Source organism: Ambystoma mexicanum, chromosome 9 (assembly GCF_040938575.1).
Source record: "Ambystoma mexicanum isolate Mex_15411 chromosome 9, UKY_AmexF1_1, whole genome shotgun sequence".
Taxonomy (NCBI): Eukaryota; Metazoa; Chordata; class Amphibia; order Caudata; family Ambystomatidae; genus Ambystoma; species Ambystoma mexicanum.
Window position 1 is genome coordinate 17,465,540 of NC_090931.1, and position 23,138 is coordinate 17,488,677.

The window sequence follows — 23,138 nt, forward strand, 5'->3', positions numbered from 1 at the left end:
GATCTCTAATGCAGCCTGCCAATCATCTCAACTTGCAGGAGCTCAGCTGGCCCAGGAAGGAGACTGGGCTTCAGCGCAGCATACCCCTGCCCCCCCCACAGTACCCCTGGCTGCTGGATCCTCAAATACAAATTCACAGATGAGGGGTCCTCTGGTCCAGGATGGGGCATGAAAATACCGCTCTCACACTGCTCCATTTCCGCTTTCCCTCTCAGAATCTAGTGTAGTGCCTTGCGGTGGGTAAGTGTCCGCTGTCTACCTCAAATGTCACTAGGACAGTTGGAGCAGGATTAAAGAAAGAGCTTTATCTTGCGTTTGGAAGCACAGGAATGGAAAAGGAGCGCTTGTGCAGAAGCTGCATGCCCACATCTGATGCCAGCTGTCTCACTGCAATCTCTGTGTGTGCACCACAGGTTCATCGTGCTCTTGCTTGATCCGGCCAGCCCGTGCCATCTCAACATTACCCCTAGGATCCCGCCATCCAAGCTCATAAACAGGTTTATCGTGCCCTTACCTGACCCGGGAACCGGTACCATCTAAACGTTACCCCTATGGTCCCACCATCCCAGCTGATAAAATAGACATAAACCTCGTTACCAACCTCCTGCAAAGGGTAGCGTATCCATGCCACAGCTGCACACAAAATCTTCAAAATGAATTGCCAGGGTAGTACCCCTTCAAACCCGAGGTCTTGAGTCAATCCGCTGAGAATACCCCCAAACCTTCCACATGGGAGAAAAGAACCATGCATGTATAATTCATGAATACCTTTGAACCCTCCCTTCTATGTGTTTGTGGGGAGTGTGGCGGTGTATGTGTGAGTGTCTGAATGTATGTGTGTGGGGAGTGTGGTGGTGTCTGTGTGAGTGTCTGAATGTGTGTGTGGGTAGTGTGGTGGTGTTTGTGTGAGTGTCTGAATGTATGTATGTGAGAAGTGTTGCGGTGTCTGTGTGAGTGTCTGAAGGTATGTGTGCGTGGGAAGTGTGACAGTGTCTGTGTGAGTGAATGTATATGTGTGTGTGGGGAGTGTGGGTGGTGGTGTTTGTGTGAGTGTATGAATGTAGGTGTGTGTGGGCAGTGTCTGTCTGAGTGTCTGAATGTATGTGTGTGTGGGGGGAGTGTGGTGGTCTCTGTGTGAGTGGCTGAATATATGTGTGTAGATATTGTGGTGGTGTCTGCGTGAGAGTCTGAATGTATGTGTGTGTGGCCAGTGAGTTGAGGTATGTGTTAGTGTCTGAATGTATGTATGTGTATCTGAGAAGTGTTGCAGTGTCTGTGTGAGTGTCTGAAGGTATGTGTGCGTGGGAAGTGTGACAGTGTCTGTGTGAGTGAATGTATATGTGTGTTTGGGGAGTGTGGGGGGTGGTGTTTGAGTGTATGAATGTAGGTGTGTGACGAGTGTGGTGGTGTCTGTGAGTGTCTGAATGTATGTGTGTGTGGGGAGTGTGGCAGTGTCTGCCTGAGTGTCTGAATGTATGTGTGTGTGCAGAGTGTGGTGGTGTATGTGAGTGTCTGAATGTATGTGTGTGTGGGGAGTGTGGTGGTGTCTGTGTGAGTGTCTGAATGTGTGTGTGGGTAGTGCGGTGGTGTTTGTGTGAGTGTCTGAATGTATGTCTGTGGGTAGTGTGGTGTCTGTGTGAGTGTCTGAATGTATGTGTGTGTGCAGAGTGCAATGTCTGTGTGAGCATCTGAATATGTGTGTGTGTGTGGGGAGTGTCTCTGTGAGTGTTTGAATGTGTGTGTGTGGGCAGTGTGGTGGTGTCTGTGTCAGTGTTTGAATGTGTGTGCGCGGAATGTGGTGGTGTCTGTGTGAGTATCTGAATGTATGTGTGTGTGGGGAGGGTGGCAGTGTCTGTGTGGGTGTCTGAATGTGTGTGTGTGTGTGTGTGTGTGGAGAGCATGGTGCTGTCTGTGTGAGTGTCTGAATGTATGTGTGTGGGTCGTGTGGTGGTGTTTGTGTTAGTGTCTGAATGTATTTGTGTGTGGGCAGTGTGATGAGGTGTGTGTGAGTGTCTGAATGTGTGTGTGTATGGGAAGTGTGGCAGTGTCTGTCTGAGTGAATGTAGATGTGTGAGGAGTGTGGTGGTGTCTGTGAGTGTCTGTATGTGTGTGGGAGTGTGGTGGTGTCTATGTGAGTGTCTGTATGTGTGTGTGTGTGTGTGTGTGTGTGTGTGTGTGTGTGTGTGTGTGTGTGTGTGTGTGTGTGTGTGTGTGTGTGTGAATGTATGTGTGTGTGCAGTGTGGTGGTTTATGTGAGTGTCTGAATGTATGTGTGTGGGGAGTGTGGTGGTGTCTGTGTGAGTGTCTGAATGTATGTGTGTGTGTGAATGTATGTGTGTGTGCAGTGTGGTGGTGTATTTGAGTGTCTGAATGTATGTGTATGGGGGTGTGGTGGTGTCTGTGTGAGTGTCTGAATGTGTGTGTGTGAGTAGTGTGGTGGTGTCTGTGTCAGTGTCTGAATGTATGTCTGTGGGTAGTGTGGTGTCTGTGTGAGTGTCTGGTGTCTGAATGTATGTGTGTGTGGGGAGTGCAGTGTCTGTGTGAGGGTCTGATTGTATATGTGTGTGTGGGGAGTGTCTCTGTGAGTGTTTGAATGTATGTGTGTGGGTAGTGTGGTGGTATCTGTGTCAGTGTCTGAATGTGTGTGCGGGGAATGTGGTGGTGTCTGTGTGAGTATCTGAATGTATGTGTGTGTGGGGAGGGTGGCAATGTCCGTGTGAGTGTCTGAATGTGTGTGTGTGTGTGTGTGTGTGTGTGTGTGTGTGTGTTTGTGGAGAGCATGGTGGTGTCTGTGTGAGTGTCTGAATGTATGTGTGTGGGTAGTGTGGTGGTGTCTGTGTGAGTGTTTGAATGTATGTGTGTGGGTAGTGTGGTGGTATCTGTGTCAGTGTCTGAATGTGTGTGCGGGGAATGTGGTGGTGTCTGTGTGAGTATCTGAATGTATGTGTGTGTGGGGAGGGTGGCAATGTCCGTGTGAGTGTCTGAATGTGTGTGTGTGTGTGTGTGTGTGTGTCTGTGTGTGTGTGTGTGTGTTTGTGGAGAGCATGGTGGTGTCTGTGTGAGTGTCTGAATGTATGTGTGTGGGTAGTGTGGCGGTGTATGTGTGAGTGTCTGAATGTATGTGTGTGGGGAGTGTGGTGGTGTCTGTGTGAGTGTCTGAATGTATGTGTGTGTGGGCAGTGTCTGTGTGAGTGTCTGAATGTATGTGTGTGGGGGGGAGTGTGGTGGTGTCTGCATGAGAGTCTGAATGTATGTGTGTGTGGGCAGTGAGTTGAGGTATGTGTTAGTGTCTGAATGTATGTATGTGTATGTGAGAGGTGTTGCGGTGTCTGTGTGAGTGTCTGAAGGTATGTGTGCGTGGGAAGTGTGACAGTGTCTGTGTGAGTGAATGTATATGTGTGTGTGGGGAGTGTGGGTGCTGGTGTTTGCGTGAGTGTCTGAATGTATGTGCGTGCAGAGTGTGGTGGTGTATGTGAATGTCTGAATGTATGTGTGTGTGGGGAGTGTGGTGGTGTCTGTGTGAGTGTCTGAATGTGTGTGTGGGTAGTGTGGTGGTGTTTGTGTGAGTGTCTGAATGTATGTATGTGAGAAGTGTTGCGGTGTCTGTGTGTGTCTGAAGGTGTGCGTGGGAAGTGTGACAGTGTCTGTGTGAGTGAATGTATATGTGTGTGTGGGGAGTGTGGGTGGTGGTGTTTGTGTGAGTGTATGAATGTAGGTGTGTGTGGGCAGTGTCTGTCTGAGTGTCTGAATGTATGTGTGTGTGGGGGGGAGTGTGGTGGTCTCTGTGTGAGTGGCTGAATATATGTGTGTGGATAGTGTGGTGTTGTCTGCGTGAGAGTCTGAATGTATGTGTGTGTGGCCAGTGAGTTGAGGTATGTGTTAGTGTCTGAATGTATGTTTGTGTATGTGAGAAGTGTTGCAGTGTCTGTGTGAGTGTCTGAAGGTATGTGTGCGTGGGAAGTGTGACAGTGTCTGTGTGAGTGAATGTATATGTGTGTTTGGGGAGTGTGGGTGGTGGTGTTTGAGTGTATGAATGTAGGTGTGTGACGAGTGTGGTGGTGTCTGTGAGTGTCTGAATGTATGTGTGTGTGGGGAGTGTGGCAGTGTCTGCGTGAGTGTCTGAATGTATGTGTGTGTGCAGAGTGTGGTGGTGTATGTGAGTGTCTGAATGTATGTGTGTGTGGGGAGTGTGGTGGTGTCTGTGTGAGCGTCTGAATGTGTGTGTGGGTAGTGCGGTGGTGTTTGTGTGAGTGTCTGAATGTATGTCTGTGGGTAGTGTGGTGTCTGTGTGAGTGTCTGAATGTATGTGTGTGTGGGGAGTGTGGCAGTGTCTGCTTGAGTGTCTGAATGTATGTGTGTGTGCAGAGTGTGGTGGTGTATGTGAGTGTCTGAATGTATGTGTGTGTGGGGAGTGTGGTGGTGTCTGTGTGAGCGTCTGAATGTGTGTGTGGGTAGTGCAGTGGTGTTTGTGTGAGTGTCTGAATGTATGTCTGTGGGTAGTGTGGTGTCTGTGTGAGTGTCTGAATGTATGTGTGTGTGCAGAGTGCAGTGTCTGTGTGAGCATCTGAATGTGTGTGTGTGTGTGGGGAGTGTCTCTGTGAGTGTTTGAATGTGTGTGTGTGGGCAGTGTGGTGGTGTCTGTATCAGTGTTTGAATGTGTGTGCGCGGAATGTGGTGGTGTCTGTGTGAGTATCTGAATGTATGTGTGTGTGGGGAGGGTGGCAGTGTCTGTGTGGGTGTCTGAATGTGTGTGTGTGTGTGAGGAGAGCATGGTGCTGTCTGTGTGAGTGTCTGAATGTATGTTTGTGGGTCGTGTGGTGGTGTTTGTGTTAGTGTCTGAATGTATTTGTGTGTGGGCAGTGTGGTGAGGTGTGTGTGAGTGTCTGAATGTATGTGTGTATGGGAAGTGTGGCAGTGTCTGTCTGAGTGAATGTAGATGTGTGAGGAGTGTGGTGGTGTCTGTGAGTGTCTGTATGTGTGTGGGAGTGTGGTGGTGTCTATGTGAGTGTCTGAATGTGTGTGTGTGTGTGTGTGTGTGTGTGTGTGTGTGTGTGTGTGTGTGTGTGTGTGTGTGTGTGTGTGTGAATGTATGTGTGTGTGCGCAGTGTGGTGGTTTATGTGAGTGTCTGAATGTATGTGTGTGGTGGTGTCTGTGTGAGTGTCTGAATGTATGTGTGTGTGTGTGTGAATGTATGTGTGTGTGCAGTGTGGTGGTGTATGTGAGTGTCTGAATGTATGTGTATGGGGAGTGTGGTGGTGTCTGTGAGAGTGTCTGAATGTATGTGTGTGGGGGGTGTGGTGGTGTCTGTGTGAGTGTCTGAATGTGTGTGAGTAGTGTGGTGGTGTCTGTGTCAGTGTCTGAATGTATGTCTGTGGGTAGTGTGGTGTCTGTGTGAGTGTCTGGTGTCTGAATGTATGTGTGTGTGGGGGGAGTGCAGTGTCTGTGTGAGGGTCTGATTGTATATGTGTGTGGGGGGAGTGTCTCTGTGAGTGTTTGAATGTATGTGTGTGGGTAGTGTGGTGGTATCTGTGTCAGTGTCTGAATGTGTGTGTGGGGAATGTGGTGGTGTCTGTGTGAGTATCTGAATGTATGTGTGTGTGGGGAGGGTGGCAATGTCCGTGTGAGTGTCTGAATGTGTGTGTGTGTGTGTGTGTGTGTGTGTGTGTGTGTGTGTGTGTTTGTGGAGAGCATGGTGGTGTCTGTGTGAGTGTCTGAATGTATGTGTGTGGGTAGTGTGGTGGTGTCTGTGTGAGTGTTTGAATGTATATGTATGGGTCGTGTGGTGGTGTCTGTGTGAGTGTCTGAATGTATGTGTGTGTGGGTAGTGTGGTGAGGTGTGTGTGAGTGTCTGAATGTATGTGTGTATGGGAAGTGTGGCAGTGTCTGTCTGAGTGAATGTAGGTGTGTGACGAGTGTGGTGGTGTCTGTGCGTGTCTGTATGTGTATGTGGGGTGTGTGGTGGTGTCTGTGTGAGTGTCTGTATGTGTGTGTGTGCGTTTGTGTGTTCGTGTGTGTGTGTGTGTGTGTGTGTGCGAAGTATGGTGGTGTCTGTGTGAGTGGCTAAATGTATGTGTGTGGGTAGTGTGGTGGTGTCTGTGTGAGTGTCTTTATGTTTGTGGGTCTTGTGGGTAGTGTCTATGTGAGTGTCTGAATGTATATGTGTGGGGAGTGTGGTGGTGTCTGTCAGTCTCTGAATGTATGTGTGTATGGGGAATGTGGTGGTGTCTGTGTGGGTGTCTGAATGTGTGGGTGCGTGTGGAGTGTTTTGGCGTCTGTGTGAGTTTCTTAATGTATGTGTGTGGGGGGAGTATGGCAGTGTTTGTGTGAATGTCTGAATGTATGTGTGTGTGTGTGGGGAGTGTGGTGGTGTCTGTGTGAGTGGCTGAATGTATGTCTGTGGATAGTGTGGTGATGTCTGTGTGAGAGTCTGTATGTATGTGTTTGTGTGCAGTGTGGTGGTGTCTGTGTGAGTGTCTAAATGTATGTGTGTGGGGAGCATGGTTGTGTCTGTGTGAGTGTCTGACGGTATGTATGTATGTGGGTAGTGTGGTGGTGTCTGTGTGAGAGTCTGACTGTACATCTGTGTGTGGGGGAAGTGTCTCTGTGAGTGGTTGTATGTGTGTGTGGGGAGTGTGGTGGCTGTGTGAGTGTCTGAATATATGTGTGTGTGGGGAATGTGGTGGTGTCTGTGTGAGTATCTGAATGTATGTGTTTGTGGGGAGGGTGTAAGTGTCTGTGTGAGTGTCTCAATGTATCTGTGTGTGTGGTGAGCATGGTGCTGTCTGTGTGAGTGTCTGAATGTGTGTGTCTGGGTAGTGTGGTGGTGTCAGTGTGAGTGTCTGAATGTATGTCTGGGTAGTGTGATGTCTGTGTGAGTGTTTGAATGTATGTGTGTGTGTGGGGGGAGTGTGGCAGCGTCTGTCTGAGTGTCTGAATGTATGTGTGTGTGTGTGGGAAGTGTCTCTGTGAGTGTTTGAACGTATGTGTGTGTGGGGAGTGTGGTGTCTGTGTGAGTGTCTGAATATATGTGTGTGTGGGGGATGTGGCTGTGTCTGTCTGGGTGTCTGAATTTATGTGTATGGGGAGTGTGGCGTTGTCCGTGTGAGTGAATGTATGTGTGTATGGGGAATGTGGTGGTATCTGTGATTATCTGAATGTGGGTGTGGGGGTGTGGCGGTGTCTGAATGTATGTGTGTGTGTGGAGAGCTTGTGTTGCTCTATAAATGAAGCAACACAAGCACGTGCTGCTGTCTCCACTCACAGCTTCCATTGTGTCTTTCTCCCTCTGCAGTAACGAGCACACAGCAAGAGGGCGTAGCTTTGAGCACAGGCGCCACTTCACCTCTTCAGAAGGAGCTGGGTTAGTATAAGCCAACCATGTGTGGAGCCAGCAAAGATATTCAAATTACCATGAAGTGATGTATTCACTGTTTCTGTTTTCTTACCATCACAGGATCTGGACAAGATGGCGGCGATTTGACGGCAGGTGCTGCGACAGCTTTCCCCAACGAGATGGGTACGTGAAAGCCAAGCGTAAAAGCAAGCATGTAGAAGAAGTATTTGGAACTATGTATTAACGTTTGCTATTCTTTTACCATCACAGGATCTGGACAAGAAACGTTGTCGCCATTTGTAAATGCAAAGCTAAGGGGTGAGTGGCCATCCATGAACACACATCAATGAAACGGCAACATGTCAGGGTGAGTGGCGCACAGCCAGCCATGAAGCAGAGCACTGCACGCGCTGTTGGATGGGGACAGGGGCCCTACTTTGGGGCACACCCCAACGCACCAAGGACTGGGGTTGAAGAAGAGGCGAGGAATGGGTAGGGCCCATGGTAGGGGGGCATCCGGGAACACAGGCAAGATATTGGGGTTTCCCAATGGATGTTGCAAGGGTACTCCTTAAAGAACGCAGCTTCATTTCCTTCCTGAATTGGCAGACAGGGGGCGCTGTTCTGGATGCAGCCGGATCTTGTTCAGAGAAGGCCTAACTCCTGGATGCTTCCTTGTAGCTTTATTTTGTTTGCAGTCTGAGGATGCTGGCGAGGCGTGATCGGCTGACCTCAGGGGTTAGGCAGTGATGCGGGGCAGGGTCTTGGTTGTCAGGGCTTTGCAGGTCACATAGGAGTCTTGAGGGTGATCCTGTTTGGGAGAGAGAGCCAGTGGCGTTCATCATGGCTAGGGTGATGTACTCACCTTATTTTGCTCTGCTGATTAGTGGGGCGGTAGCAGGTCCAGGTGCTTTGATTGGTGCCTGGCGAGTTGCTGTCGCTCCTGTGGGGAGTGACTTCCCCCGTCCCAGCGTAGAATGATCATTGCGTGGACAGTGTCTGTGGAGTCAGCTCAAGCGAGAAAGAGTTAATTTAAAGTAGCAGAGAAGCAGCTGACACCACCCAGTTCCCTTGGGGGGGGACCTCCTGTGCAGGGTTGACTTTGAGATACAGGTGTTTGTCAGCTGCATACTGTCTGTACTGGACAGGATGAACCTTGGGGGCTCCACATACAGACTGAGGGTGAGTGGTTGGAAGATGGAGCCCTCGGGGACTCTCTTTGAGATTAGGCGCCATCCGGCTCTGAGGCTGCCTGGTGCCTAAATGAAAGATGAGAAGAGAGCCCCTTCTGAGCAGTGTGGCAAACCCCGAGTGGGAGGCAGACAGGTCAGTTTCCGACGTTGTCAGGTGTGGTGGAGTGGTCCCGGGAGACCAGGACAGTGGTATCTTCTCTTCATAATCTTAAGGGTCTTAGCAGTTAACCGGATGGCTGAACTCCCCAGGATGCATTGGGTCTGAAGTCGCATTGGTAGTTGAGGAGAGGTCTATAAGTTGGGCGATCGCGGAAATGGAAGATAACGGCTTTCTCAAGGACTTTCCCTATGGAGGGCAGTCTTCTCCTGGGCCTGTAGTAAGAGTGATCATTGGGGTCAAGTGTTTCTTTTTGCTTTTTTTTTTAGAAGTGGGCTGATTAGTCTAGTTTCATGACACTGCGGAACATCCCTCGTGCTGGGGAGGTGTTGATAACCAGGGGAAGGAGGGTAAGCACTCCCCTAGGAAGGTCCTTTGGGAGGGAGGTGGGCATGAGGTTTAAGTGAGGTGAGAATGGTGGACAGGTGTAGATGAGGAGTAATGGCCTCCCGTTGGACCAGGTTGGCATTTAGCCTTCCAGGATGCTGGGCACGGCGGTGGAATCTGCTCTAGTGTCTACAAGATGTCTCTGATTTCGTCCATTTGGTGGGTGAGGAAATTGTAGAAGGCATTCCATCTCCCTACACCGTGAGCCTTTCTGGTTCGGGTAGGGCCTCGCAGTAGAGTGTGACTGCGCCAAAGAAGCACCTACTCTTGTTAGCAGCTGATGCTATGTCTGTGAATAGTGGACAGCTTGATCTCAGAGTCACGTGACTTCTTCCAGCGCTTTTCTCATTTCCAGATGTCATATACGCTCCATGTACTCTCCTGTATACAAAGGACCAGCCGGCCTGTCCCTAGGGCCATGTGCCCACGCTGATACACGCTGGACACCTTTTTAATGACCTGGTTGAAAGCGGTCGGTAGTGTTTCAGCGTTGTCTGAGAAGGATGGGGGACACAGTGGACAGTGTCTTTGTCTGGGGAGTTTCTTAAAGAGCTCCTATGGGGAGGTTATTGGAGCAGTTGCCTCGGAGTCTCTTGGATTTGAGCTCTCCCCAGTGGTTGGGGACGGTATGCAGGATTTTAATGGATTATGGCAGGGCCGGCCCGCCAAATCCTGTGGGATTGGGTGTTGACATGCGAAGGCAGGGGATACAGAGAAGACCAGGTCGAGTGGGTTTCCCGTATTGGGAGTAGGGTCTCTGACATAAAGTATTATGTCCATAGAGCAGTGGTCTTCAAACCTTTATGGCCTGGTGCCCCATAGCAAAATTTGGGTAGGCCGGGCCCCCCAAAAAAGCCAAATGCACAGTATGTACAACTGCCTATGAACAATAGTGCGCCGTCACCGCACCCTACTCCCAGTATAGTCCCTGGGGTCCCCGACCTTCTCCCATCACAGTAGCTGGGCTCCCTCATCCCACTCCTACCCAGCCCCTACGCTCTCCCCACCCCAATCCAGACCCTGGGCTTGCCCCACCCTGCTCTCACCACTATCCCAGTACTCCCGCCTATCCTGCTCCCACCACAGTCCCTGGGCTCCCCCCTCCCCGTTCCCAACACAGTCCAAGGGCCAGTGGGAGCTGCTGAATTTTTTAAGTGGAGGGGCATAAATATTTCCCACATAAATGCCATAGCGACCGAGTGCAGCGAGGGATCCCGGACCAATGAATGGTGGTTTGTGGGGGGTTTTCCACCGGTGATTTGTTTTTAAATAATGGGTTAAAATGGCGTTTTTTTTTAACATACTTTAAAAAAAATTGATAAAAAGCGAAGCAGTTTGCACTTGGCGCTGGAGGGCCAAGGGGGACAGCATGGCATTTTTCAATTGACATACATGATAGATGTCCAGTAAAATAAATACCATCCCTGTTCCCTGGGCTCCACAGCATCTCAGAAGGAGAGCTGATTTTGGCAGGTGGGTAGAGGGATTGTGCAAAAAAGCAATTTTTAAAATGCCTTTGTTGTACAACCCTCCTTCACTCCCTACCTCCCACTCATCAAAATCAACTCAACGGACCAAAACAAACACACACACACACGTTCAAACAGCAATCACTCTAGCATTCATACAAGCACCCATCACCATACACTCACTCATAACACAAACATACATGCATCCATACGCATATTTAAATAAAAAATAAATGAACATAAACATAGCTTTGGCAGGGACCTGCGCGTGTGTGCTGAAAGGCCCCGCTCCAGCTTGCTCTGTCTGTATGAACGAGGAGGCGCAGGAGTTCCCCCTTGCACATACAGACATGCAATGCCTCAGCCAGCATTTCCAATGAGCTATGTGAGACTGGCGAAGCAAAACGCTCCCAACGTTCCATGGCTCAGTGAGCATGTGTGGCTGGGGAACTGCGTTTCCCTTTGACAGGTCAGCCAGCCCAGGAGCACTCCCTCAGCTGGAAAAAGCAGCTGAGGGAGTGCTCAGTGCTCAGCTCCTCCATAATGGGTGAGGGGCCACTGGGTGGACACCCCCTTGCCCATTATGGATGGGCCGCCAGGCTCGGACTGGCCTACAGGGCAATAGGGCGATGCCTGTAGCAAAATGCAAAATGGTAGTGTTGGCCAGTTTTTTTGGGTCAAAATGGGCCACTTTTTTGGCCCATGTGGGCCAGTTTGATGAGTTACTTCACTATGCAGCTAGTAGTTTTGACCATTGTTGCTGAATAAATATACTTTAAATATCACAATTTGGTTACATTTTAACAAAAACACCCCCTTGGGTACTATTCAAACAGTCTGTGACTACTGGAATGAATATCCATTTGCAACTGCTGGCATTTTCACTGGTGCCTAAAACAGTTTTATGGTCCAGTCCGACCATGTGAGCCGCTCCTGCCCATGTCCTTCAATCTAAAATATTTCATGCTGGGCTCTCGCACCCCCCTGGGATGCAGCTGCACCCCCATGGGGGGGCGCGCCCCACAGTTTGAAGACTTCTGCCATGGAGTCAACAAGATTTAAAAGTATGCCCGTGGCTCGTTTGGTAGCCTGGGCACTGGATCATTTGAAATCACCCAAGAGAACTTTCAGCAAGTAGGTGACTGGAGCACATCTGCAGAGATCGGTGGTCTCCTTTAAGAAAGACCCATTCGTTGTGGGGGAGATTGATGAAGTAGAAGGTGCAATTTTCGGCTGGTGATAGAGGCAGTGGCAGGTGAGGTGTTCGATGCAGTCCAGTGCAGGAGGCCCCTGCAAGAAGTGTCACCAGGTTGTTATGTGGAACACTATGAGTGCCCTGACTAACGTTTTTTCTACCAGCTCTTTTCTAACCAACATGTGACGAGAGTGACCCACGCCGCTCCGATGAAGACTGCATCAAGGATGTTTGCTGTGATTATGTCTGCAATGTCTGTGGCGTGTTGATGAGCATGAGGGTGTGCATGAGAGTGACGGTGGGGTGGTGCTGAGTGATATATGAATGAGGTGCTGAGGACATGCGCTCTAGGTCTTTGTATCACAGAGTGGTTGTGTATGTGGTCAGGGTCCAGCAAGAGTAAGGATGGCGGAAGACGCATGGTGATGTCTTATCGCATGTTTTGGGGGCAGGATTTATGGCCCTTGGCCCTTTTGAAGCCCTGATAGGTGAAGGCAGCATCTTAGTTTGCCCTTTGCTTCTGATGCCCAGGAAGGGAGCACATTACACACTGCATCCCCAGCACAAAAGAAAAGGGCTGTATTCACGTTGCCATAAATACACTTGTCACATGTACTTCTTCATACCTTTACTTCTCATGTCTTACACTTCTTCTAACATTCACTTTGTCATTACACGGGGAGACCTTCTCTAGCCCCCCTTCTTTTCTAACCCATATTCTTTCCCCAACCCCCCTTGACCCCACCCCTAACTTACAGTTCATCTTGCCACCTCCACAATGTGAGGATGCAGATGATGTAAGGTAAGAAGTGAATGTCTGACGAAGTGAATGTAGGAGAAGTGAATGTCTGAAGTGAATGTCTGACGTAGTGAATGTAGATGAAGTGAATGTCTGATGAAGTGAATGTCTGACGAAGTGAATGTAGAAGAAGTGAATGTAGATGAAGTGAATGTCTGACGAAGTGAATGTAGAAGAAGTGAATGTAGATGAAGTGAATGTCTGACAAAGTGATTGTAGATGAAGTGAATGTAGAAGAAGTGAATGTAGATGAAGTGAATGTCTGACAAAGTGATTGTGATGAAGTGAATGTCTGACGAAGTGAATGTAGAAGAAGTGAATGTAGATGAAGTGAATGTCTGATGAAGTGAATGTCTGACAAAGTGATTGTAGATGAAGTGAATGTAGAAGAAGTGAATGTCTGACATAGTGAATGTAGAAGAAGTGAATGTAGATGAAGTGAATGTAGAAGAAGTGAATGTAGATGAAGTGAATGTCTGATGAAGTGAATGTCTGACAAAGTGATTGTAGATGAAGTGAATGTAGAAGAAGTGAATGTAGATGAAGTGAATGTCTGATGAAGTGAATGCCTGACGAAGTGAATGTAGAAGAAGTGAATGTAGATGAAGTGAATGTCTGACAAAGTGATTGTAGATGAAGTGAATGTAGAAGAAGTGAATGTAGATGAAGTGAATGTCTGACAAAGTGATTGTGATGAAGTGAATGTCTGACGAAGTGAATGTAGAAGAAGTGAATGTAGATGAAGTGAATGTCTGATGAAGTGAATGTCTGACAAAGTGATTGTAGATGAAGTGAATGTAGAAGAAGTGAATGTAGATGAAGTGAATGTAGAAGAAGTGAATGTAGATGAAGTGAATGTCTGATGAAGTGAATGTCTGACAAAGTGAATGTAGAAGACGTGAATGTAGATGAAGTGAATGTCTGATGAAGTGAATGTCTGACAAAGTGAATGTAGAAGAAGTGAATGTAGATGAAGTGAATGTCTGATGAAGTGAATGTCTGACAAAGTGAATGTAGAAGAAGTGAATGTAGATGAAGTGAATGTCTGACGAAGTGAATGTAGAAGAAGTGAATGTAGATGAAGTGAATGTAGAAGAAGTGAATGTAGATGAAGTGAATGTCTGATGAAGTGAATGTCTGACAAAGTGAATGTAGAAGAAGTGAATGTAAATGAAGTGAATGCCTGACGAAGTGAATGTAGAAGAAGTGAATGTAGATGAAGTGCATGTCTGACAAAGTGATTGTAGATGAAGTGAATGTAGAAGAAGTGAATGTAGATGAAGTGAATGTCTGACAAAGTGATTGTGATGAAGTGAATGTCTGACGAAGTGAATGTAGAAGAAGTGAATGTAGATGAAGTGAATGTCTGATGAAGTGAATGTCTGACAAAGTGATTGTAGATGAAGTGAATGTAGAAGAAGTGAATGTCTGACGAAGTGAATGTAGAAGAAGTGAATGTAGATGAAGTGAATGTCTGATGAAGTGAATGTCTGACAAAGTGATTGTAGATGAAGTGAATGTAGAAGAAGTGAATGTAGATGAAGTGAATGTAGAAGAAGTGAATGTAGATGAAGTGAATGTCTGATGAAGTGAATGTCTGACAAAGTGATTGTAGATGAAGTGAATATAGAAGAAGTGAATGTAGATGAAGTGAATGTAGAAGAAGTGAATGTAGATGAAGTGAATGTCTGATGAAGTGAATGTCTGACAAAGTGATTGTAGATGAAGTGAATGTAGAAGAAGTGAATGTAGATGAAGTGAATGTCTGATGAAGTGAATGTCTGACAAAGTGATTGTAGATGAAGTGAATGTAGAAGAAGTGAATGTAGATGAAGTGAATGTCTGATGAAGTGAATGTCTGACAAAGTGATTGTAGATGAAGTGAATGTAGAAGAAGTGAATGTAGATGAAGTGAATGTCTGACAAAGTGATTGTAGATGAAGTGAATGTCTGACGAAGTGAATGTCTGACGAAGTGAATGTAGAAGAAGTGAATGTAGATGAAGTGAATGTCTGATGAAGTGAATGTCTGACAAAGTGATTGTAGATGAAGTGAATGTAGAAGAAGTGAATGTAGATGAAGTGAATGTAGAAGAAGTGAATGTAGATGAAGTGAATGTCTGATGAAGTGAATGTCTGACAAAGTGATTGTAGATGAAGTGAATATAGAAGAAGTGAATGTAGATGAAGTGAATGTAGAAGAAGTGAATGTAGATGAAGTGAATGTCTGATGAAGTGAATGTCTGACAAAGTGATTGTAGATGAAGTGAATGTAGAAGAAGTGAATGTAGATGAAGTGAATGTCTGATGAAGTGAATGTCTGACAAAGTGATTGTAGATGAAGTGAATGTAGAAGAAGTGAATGTAGATGAAGTGAATGTCTGATGAAGTGAATGTCTGACAAAGTGATTGTAGATGAAGTGAATGTAGAAGAAGTGAATGTAGATGAAGTGAATGTCTGACAAAGTGATTGTAGATGAAGTGAATATAGAAGAAGTGAATGTAGATGAAGTGAATGTAGAAGAAGTGAATGTAGATGAAGTGAATGTCTGATGAAGTGAATGTCTGACAAAGTGATTGTAGATGAAGTGAATGTAGAAGAAGTGAATGTAGATGAAGTGAATGTCTGATGAAGTGAATGTCTGACAAAGTGATTGTAGATGAAGTGAATGTAGAAGAAGTGAATGTAGATGAAGTGAATGTCTGATGAAGTGAATGTCTGACAAAGTGATTGTAGATGAAGTGAATGTAGAAGAAGTGAATGTAGATGAAGTGAATGTCTGACAAAGTGATTGTAGATGAAGTGAATGTCTGACGAAGTGAATGTAGAAGAAGTGAATGTAGATGAAGTGAATGTCTGATGAAGTGAATGTCTGACGAAGTGAATGTAGAAGAAGTGAATGTAGATGAAGTGAATGTCTGACGAAGTGAATGTAGAAGAAGTGAATGTCGATGAAGTGAATGTCTGACAAAGTGATTGTAGATGAAGTGAATGTAGAAGAAGTGAATATAGATGAAGTGAATGTCTGACAAAGTGATTGTGATGAAGTGAATGTCTGACGAAGTGAATGTAGAAGAAGTCAATGTAGATGAAGTGAATGTCTGATGAAGGGAATATCTGACAAAGTGATTGTAGATGAAGTGAATGTAGAAGAAGTGAATGTCTGATGAAGTGAATGTAGAAGAAGTGAATGTAGATTAAGTGAATGTCTGACAAAGTGATTGTAGATGAAGTGAATGTCTGACGAAGTGAATGTAGAAGAAGTGAATGTAGATGAAGTGAATGTCTGACTAAGTGAATGTAGATGAAGTGAATGTCTGATGAAGTGAATGTCTGACAAAGTGATTGTAGATGAATTGAATGTAGATGAAGTGAATGTCTGATGAAGTGAATGTCTGACAAAGTGATTGTAGATGAAGTGAATGTAGAAGAAGTGAATGTAGATGAAGTGAATGTCTGACAAAGTGATTGTGATGAAGTGAATGACTGACGAAGTGAATGTAGAAGAAGTGAATGTAGATGAAGTGAATGTCTGATGAAGGGAATGTCTGACAAAGTGATTGTATATGAAGTGAATGTAGAAGAAGTGAATGTCTGACGAAGTGAATGTAGAAGAAGTGAATGTAGATGAAGTGAATGTCTGACAAAGTGATTGTAGATGAAGTGAATGTCTGACGAAGTGAATGTAGAAGAAGTGAATGTAGATGAAGTGAATGTCTGACGAAGTGAATGTAGAAGAAGTGAATGTAGATGAAGTGAATGTCTGATGAAGTGAATGTCTGACAAAGTGATTGTAGATGAAGTGAATGTAGATGAAGTGAATGTCTGATGAAGTGAATGTCTGACAAAGTGATTGTAGATGAAGTGAATGTCTGACGAAGTGAATGTAGATTAAGGGAATGTCTGAAGAAGTGAATGTCTGACAAAGTGAATGTAGAAGAAGTGAATGTCTGACAAAGTGATTGTAGACGAATTGAATGTAGATTAAGTGAATGTCTGAAGAAGTGAATGTCTGACAAAGTGAATGTAGAAGAAGTGAATGTCTGACGAAGTGAATGTCTGTAGAAGTGAATGGCTGAAGAAGTGAATGTCGAGGAAGTGAATGTAGAGGAAGTGAATCTAGATGAAGTGAATGTCTGACGAAGTGAATGTTTGATGAAGTGAATGTCTGAAGTGAATGTCTGAAGAAGTGAATGTCTGAAGAAGTGGATGTCTGATGAAGTGAATGTCTGAAGTGAATGTCTGAAGAAGTGAATGTCTGATGAAGTGAATGTCTGAAGTGAATGTCTGATGAAGTGAATGTCTGAAGTGAATGTCTGAAGAAGTGAATGTCTGAAGAAGTGAATGTCTGATGAAGTGAATGTCTGAATTGAATGTCTGACAAAGTGAATGTAGAAGAAGTGAATGTCTGACAAAGTGAATGCAGAAGAAGTGAATGTCTGACGAAGTGAATGCAGAAGAAGTGAATGTCTGACGAAGTGAATGCAGAGGAGGCTTTTAGACAAAGAAAAGTGGCAATAACAAACCAATATTTTTTAATGACCAGCATCAGCCAAAGCACAAATACAGGGCTCCAGGGTTTAGCAAACTCATCCCCTCACAAATTCCTTAAATACAATGAAGTCTCTAAATTGATGGTATGTATCATAATTTTCATGAAATCCTCTACAATTGTTACCTCAGGGACTTTTGTTACTGCTGTTATTTAGGTTCAGGCCATTGGGGAGCCAAGGAATATTGGTACCCATTGTCTTATAGAATCCCTTCCCTGGGGCCATCAACAGAAGTCCAAGTGGGCCACCAAAATGCACCTTCCAACCCAACATCGTACTGTATTTCCTCTTTAGCGGTTCCGAGAACCCTGTTATTTTTGGTGAGTTAGGCAAATAATGCATCCAGGTGCTGTGAGAAACCTGAGGACGTTCTCACTTCATTCTGCCCAACTTCCACACCTCAGGTGGCCAACGAAAGGACATCACTATCAGATCCTCACCCTGGGGTTGGAGATGCGAAGGAGGAACACCTAGCTGTCGATTCTGGGGATTGGGGGGAGTATATCCACAGGCAAGACATGGCAACCCCTTTTCTATTGAGAACCAACCTTACTGCCCCCCTGCCTTCATAGGTTGTCGTAAACCATCTCCCCTCATTTTTCCTCATTTAGACCATGATAGAATTGGGACGAGGAAGAGGCGCCTAAGAGTAGATAACATTAACAGGTCATTTCACCACTCTAACAATGAGACAAGGAGGAGGCCTGAGTACTGCTGTAAGGGTCAGGCATGTCCCAATAACTATGGTCACGCAAGTGAAACTAAGTGTTCACACCTGCAACCTGTTAAATGGTTGCAGGTGTGTAAATAGAGTGAGAAGCAGCAGAGAGGAGAGCCAGTTGGGCCGGAGAGCACAGCCATCCAAGGTCAAGCAGGCAAAGTGTGGGCTGGTGAAAAGGATGGCAACAGCAGAGAAGCTAGGAAGACGCTGAGGCCATTGTGGGCCGCAAGAGGGTCTGGAGCTGTGCGAAGCCTGTTGCCTTGTGGTCCCCATTCGGAGTGGGGAACACAGAGACGCCGCCGATCTCTGCAGGAAAAACTGGTGGGGGCAAGCGCTGCTCACCAGAGCTACTCGGGAGTCAGAAAGGAGCGAACGAGAACCCAGAAGCGAGACGAGAGCACCTGGAGGAGCGGCAGCACACCAGTGAGTGACAAGGAATGTTCATTCAGGGTACTCCAGGGGCATGGTGTGGATAGCGGTGAATGCCAAAAAAGCAAGAATGTATGTTAAAGGGGTCTGGAGATCAAAATGTGAATGACTGAATACCCAACAAATTACCAAGCAAGTAATGAGTTTGAATACTGCTAAATGGTTCGGATGACCAAATATGAATGATTGAATACCAAACAAGTTTAAAAGCACTGAATTTTTGAATGGTGAATTAAAGAAAAGAATGTGAGAATATTGTCATAATGAAATTGAAAGTGAAGTGCATTTGCGAACAGGAGGAATTTACAGAAACAGCATTTGCAAGCAAAGTGCAAAGAGAGCGAAAAGCAAAACACTATTGGACAGTGTGAAAGCAAGGTGGTAACAAAGAGAGATACCACGAAGGAAAGTGTGTGAGAGTTTAAGATGTTGATAAAGGCAAGAAGCCAGTAAAGTGAACCAGAAGTAGAAGTGGACTTATAGCACAGATGCAGAAAGGAAACCTGTGTTGCCAAGGAAGTCCTATGAGAAAGAATGAAGTGTTGTAAAGTGCCAAGGGTTATCAGTTGCGTGACCTGTAATGGGTGGACCGTGTGGTCCGACAACTGGGCCTAGACCGAGGAACCCTTCCTTGAAGTAAACCATGAGAAGTCAAGAGGCTGAAGCTGGTCGGCCTACGTTGTTCAAGTGATGGAAAGAAAAGTCAAACGAAACAAGTTGATGAGACTGTGAATTTGAAGCCTAAAGAACTGTGTTGTACTTGGGGAAGGGAACCCCAAGACCCTTCTGTGGAACTGTGTTGAACTTGGGGACGGTATCCCCGAGACCATTTTGTGGAACTGTCTTGAACCTGGGGAAGGGAGCCAAGAGCAGACCAGGAGCTTGAAGAAGCTTAGAACCTTGCTTTGAACACTGTTTCATTGGTTGCTGACATCCCTACACATTGTTTTCCTTTAGTTGTGAGGGCAAGCATAGGTTTTGGACACAGACCGACTTTTAAGTTGAACTCGACTCAGACTATCCTTCGTTTCTTTAGATAGGGAAAACCCACCTTAGCATAGGGCAAGTGAGGCTTTAAACCATCCTGACATTTAAGTTAATACATGCTTTTTTCATTTGAACTTTGAATCTGTTGTCTGTGCCTTGCTTCATGATGCCTTCACAATGCCCACATCAGAATGCCACTGCCAACATTCAGCTGAGCAATTCTGGTAACGCCTGGCTAGCCCGTCCAGTAGTCATTCACAATGAAGTGGCTGCCCATGGAAGAAATGAATAACATACAGAGCACATGTGTTCCCCTTCCTGCTCCTCATACAGAATTACATTATTCGCAAGCCACTATTTCCACGCCAGTTTTCTTGACTAAGTTTTGGAAATACTCCAAAAATAGTTCCCTTTCCACCTTTCAGGACGGGAAATATGGACTATGTAAAGGTTTACATCGTATTTGATACCAAAAACGACATGTATATCTGATTTAATGTTACTTTTTTAAAGAAAAGCTGTGGCATTTAATGTCTGTGCTGAGAAACTTTCCTGATATCTGGGCACCATGCAGCCTACTTGCGCCACTATGTGCCTGGTGGTGCTACTATGCGCCTCCTGGCACCTCTATGAACCTACTGGTGCCACCAATGTGCCTGCTGGTGCCACCATGCGCCTACTGGTGCCACCATGCGCCTTCTGGTGCCACTATACACCTGCTAGTGCAATTATGCACCTATTGGCGCCACTATGCACCTTCTGGCGCCACTATGCGCCTACTGGTGCCACCATGCACCCCCTGGCGTCATTTTGCATCTACTGGCGATACTATGTGCCTGCTGGTGCCACTATGCGCCTACTGGCACCACCAAGCACCCACTGGTACCACTATGCACCTACTGGTGCCACCAAGCACCTACTGGTGCCAGTATGCGCCTGCTGGCGCCACTATGCACCTACTGGTGCCAATATGTCCCAGCTGGCGCCACCATACACCTGTTGGTGCCACCATGCGCCTACTGGCGCCACTAAGCGCTTGCTGGCACCACCATGCTTGCCAGCCCAAGCTGCTCAATTAAGCCCTTATTTGAGCCAGAACTATTTACCCCGTATACACTTTTTATGGGTTTGAAGAATTAATTCCAGATTCCTACCCGGGTGTGACTGGGGCGTAAAATTGTCCCGGGCACTAATGAAAAAGTGTCCCCCAGTTTCTAATGGCAATTCATTCCTTTGGTGTCAGACCCTTTGAGTAGTACACAAGGGGGTGATTCTTGATAAACTGTGATGCAAACTGCATTTTAAAGAATATTTAATCAGTAACACTGATCAGAACTACTAGTCGCATAGTGAAGTAACATCTGCAACTGGCCCACATGGGCCAAAAAAGTGGCCCATTTTGACAATAGAAACTGTCCCACACTAGTATTTTGCCTTTTTAGTACGAGCATTGCCCTACAGTCCAAGCCTGGTTCCTACGGAAAGGCAGGAAGGCTCTGCATGGGTCAAGACTACTTCATGCTGTTAAGGAAGTAACTTCCTATCCTGCAAGCTGCTCAAAATATAATAGGAGAGCTGTGAGGACGAGGACAGCATTATCTACATACAATGGCACAACGCGACAGCTGCTTCCTCCTGCCGAATCTAGCAAACCAAATGATGCAAAAAGAAGCAGTTATGTCCCCTTTCCATTGCCAACTAGCCCACTAAGGTACCGCCAATCAGAAGTCGCCCGTTCTTCACTATACAAAAGCGCCGTAGACTGGGATGCGACGCCGGCTCAGAAAAATTCCCAGTTCACCCGGTCAAAAGCTTTCTCTGCGTCCAGTAATTAGAGGGGCAGTGCTTTGCCCCTCAGCCCATCTGATGCTTCTGATAATGAACTGAGTATTCACAGCAAAGCATTCAGGTGTAGGTCTAGAGCACAGAGTATTCACTGCAAACCAGTCAGGTGTAGCTCTAGAGCACGGAGTATTCATGGCAAAACAATCAGGTGTAGGTCTAGAGCATGGAGTATTCACGGCAAAGCATTCAGGTGTAGGTCTAGAGCACAGAGTATTCACTGCAAACCAGTCAGGTGTAGCTCTAGAGCACGGAGTATTCATGGCAAAACAATCAGGTGTAGGTCTAGAGCATGGAGTATTCACAGCAAAGCATTCAGGTGTAGGTCTAGAGCACAGAGTATTCACGGCAAAGCATTCAGGTGTAGGTCTAGAGCACGGAGTATTCATGGTAAAACAATCAGGTGTGGGTCTAGAGCATGGAGTATTCACGGCAAAGCATTCAGGTGTAGGTCTAGAGCACAGAGTATTCAATGCAAACCAGTCAGGTGTAGGTCTAGAGCACAGAGTATTCATGGTAAAACAATCAGGTGTAGGTCTAGAGCATGGAGTATTCACAGCAAAGCATTCAGGTGTAGGTCTAGAGCACAGAGTATTCACGGCAAAGCATTCAGGTGTAGGTCTAGAGCACGGAGTATTCATGGTAAAACAATCAGGTGTGGGTCTAGAGCATGGAGTATTCACGGCAAAGCATTCAGGTGTAGGTCTAGAGCACAGAGTATTCACTGCAAACCAGTCAGGTGTAGCTCTAGAGCACGGAGTATTCACGGCAAAGCATTCGGGTGTAGGTCTAGAGCACAGAGTATTCACTGCAAACCAGTCAGGTGTAGGTCTAGAGCACAGAGTATTAACTGCAAACCAGTCAGGTGTAGGTCTAGAGCACGGAGTATTCATGGCAAAACAATCAGGTGTAGGTCTAGAGCATGGAGTATTCACGGCAAAGCATTCAGGTGTAGGTCTAGAGCACAGAGTATTCAATGCAAACCAGTCAGGTGTAGGTCTAGAGCACAGAGTATTCATGGTAAAACAATCAGGTGTAGGTCTACAGCATGGAGTATTCACGGAAAAGCAGTCAGGTGTAGGTCTAGAGCACAGAGTATTCACGGCAAAGCATTCAGGTGTAGGTCTAGAGCACAGAGTATTTACTGCAAACCAGTCAGGTGTAGGTCTAGAGCACGGAGTATTCATGGCAAAACAATCAGGTGTAGGTCTAGAGCGTGGAGTATTCACGGCAAAGCAGTCAGGTGTAGGTCTAGAGCACAGAGTATTCACGGCAAAACAATCAGGTGTAGGTCTAGAGCATGGAGTATTCACGGCAAAGCATTCAGGTGTAGGTCTAGAGCACAGAGTATTCATGGCAAAGCAGTCAGGTGTAGGTCTAGAGCACAGACTATTCACGGCAAAGCAGTCAGGTGTAGGTCTAGAGCACAGAGTAGTCATGGCGAAAGCAGTCAGGTGTATGTCTAGAGCATGGAGTATTCACTGCAAAGTAGTCAGGTGTAGGACTAGAGCACAGAGTATTCACGTCAAAGCAGTCAGGATGTAGCTCTAGAGCACAGAGTATTCACAGCAAACCAGTCAGGTGTAGGTCTAGAGCACGGAGTATTCACAGCAAAGCAGTCAGGTGTAGGTCTAGAGCACAGACTATTCACGGCAAAGCAGTCAGGTGTAGGTCTAGAGCACGGAGTAATCATAACGAAAGCAGTCAGGTGTATGTCTAGAGCATGGGTGCACAACATACAGCCCGCGGGCCAGTTGCGGCCCGCCATGCTGTTTTCTCCGGTCCGCGAGGCACAAAGACTTTCCTAATGGAGGGCGGTCCGCAAGCAGCATCGGCCGCCCTCCATTAGGAAAGTCTTTGTTGTCTTCCAGGCCGGACAAAACACTGGCCCTCATTGGCTCAGCACACACGCACCACGTCACTCCTACAAGCCACGTAGTGCGTGTGTGCTGCACCAATGGAGGGCCAGCACTACGGCTGGCGTGGCCAGTAAAGCTTGATGCCGGAAGGTGTTTCAGCCTTGCTTGCCACGCCAGCCGTAGTACCGCTCCACTTACCTCGCCAGCGTTCCA

The 23,138-nt window shown here is 46.5% G+C and overlaps 1 protein-coding gene across 1 annotated transcript in view; it reads left to right on the forward strand.

Annotated features, from left to right (window-relative positions):
• Positions 1–23,138, forward strand: part of CRTAM (cytotoxic and regulatory T cell molecule) — a 237,065-nt gene that overhangs the window by 137,889 nt on the left and 76,038 nt on the right. Inside the window, exons 6-8 of the mRNA XM_069614085.1 lie at positions 7,293–7,361; positions 7,455–7,517; positions 7,605–7,652. Coding sequence (XP_069470186.1) covers positions 7,293–7,361; positions 7,455–7,517; positions 7,605–7,652 — 180 coding nt within the window. The remainder of the gene's footprint in view (positions 1–7,292; positions 7,362–7,454; positions 7,518–7,604; positions 7,653–23,138) is intronic.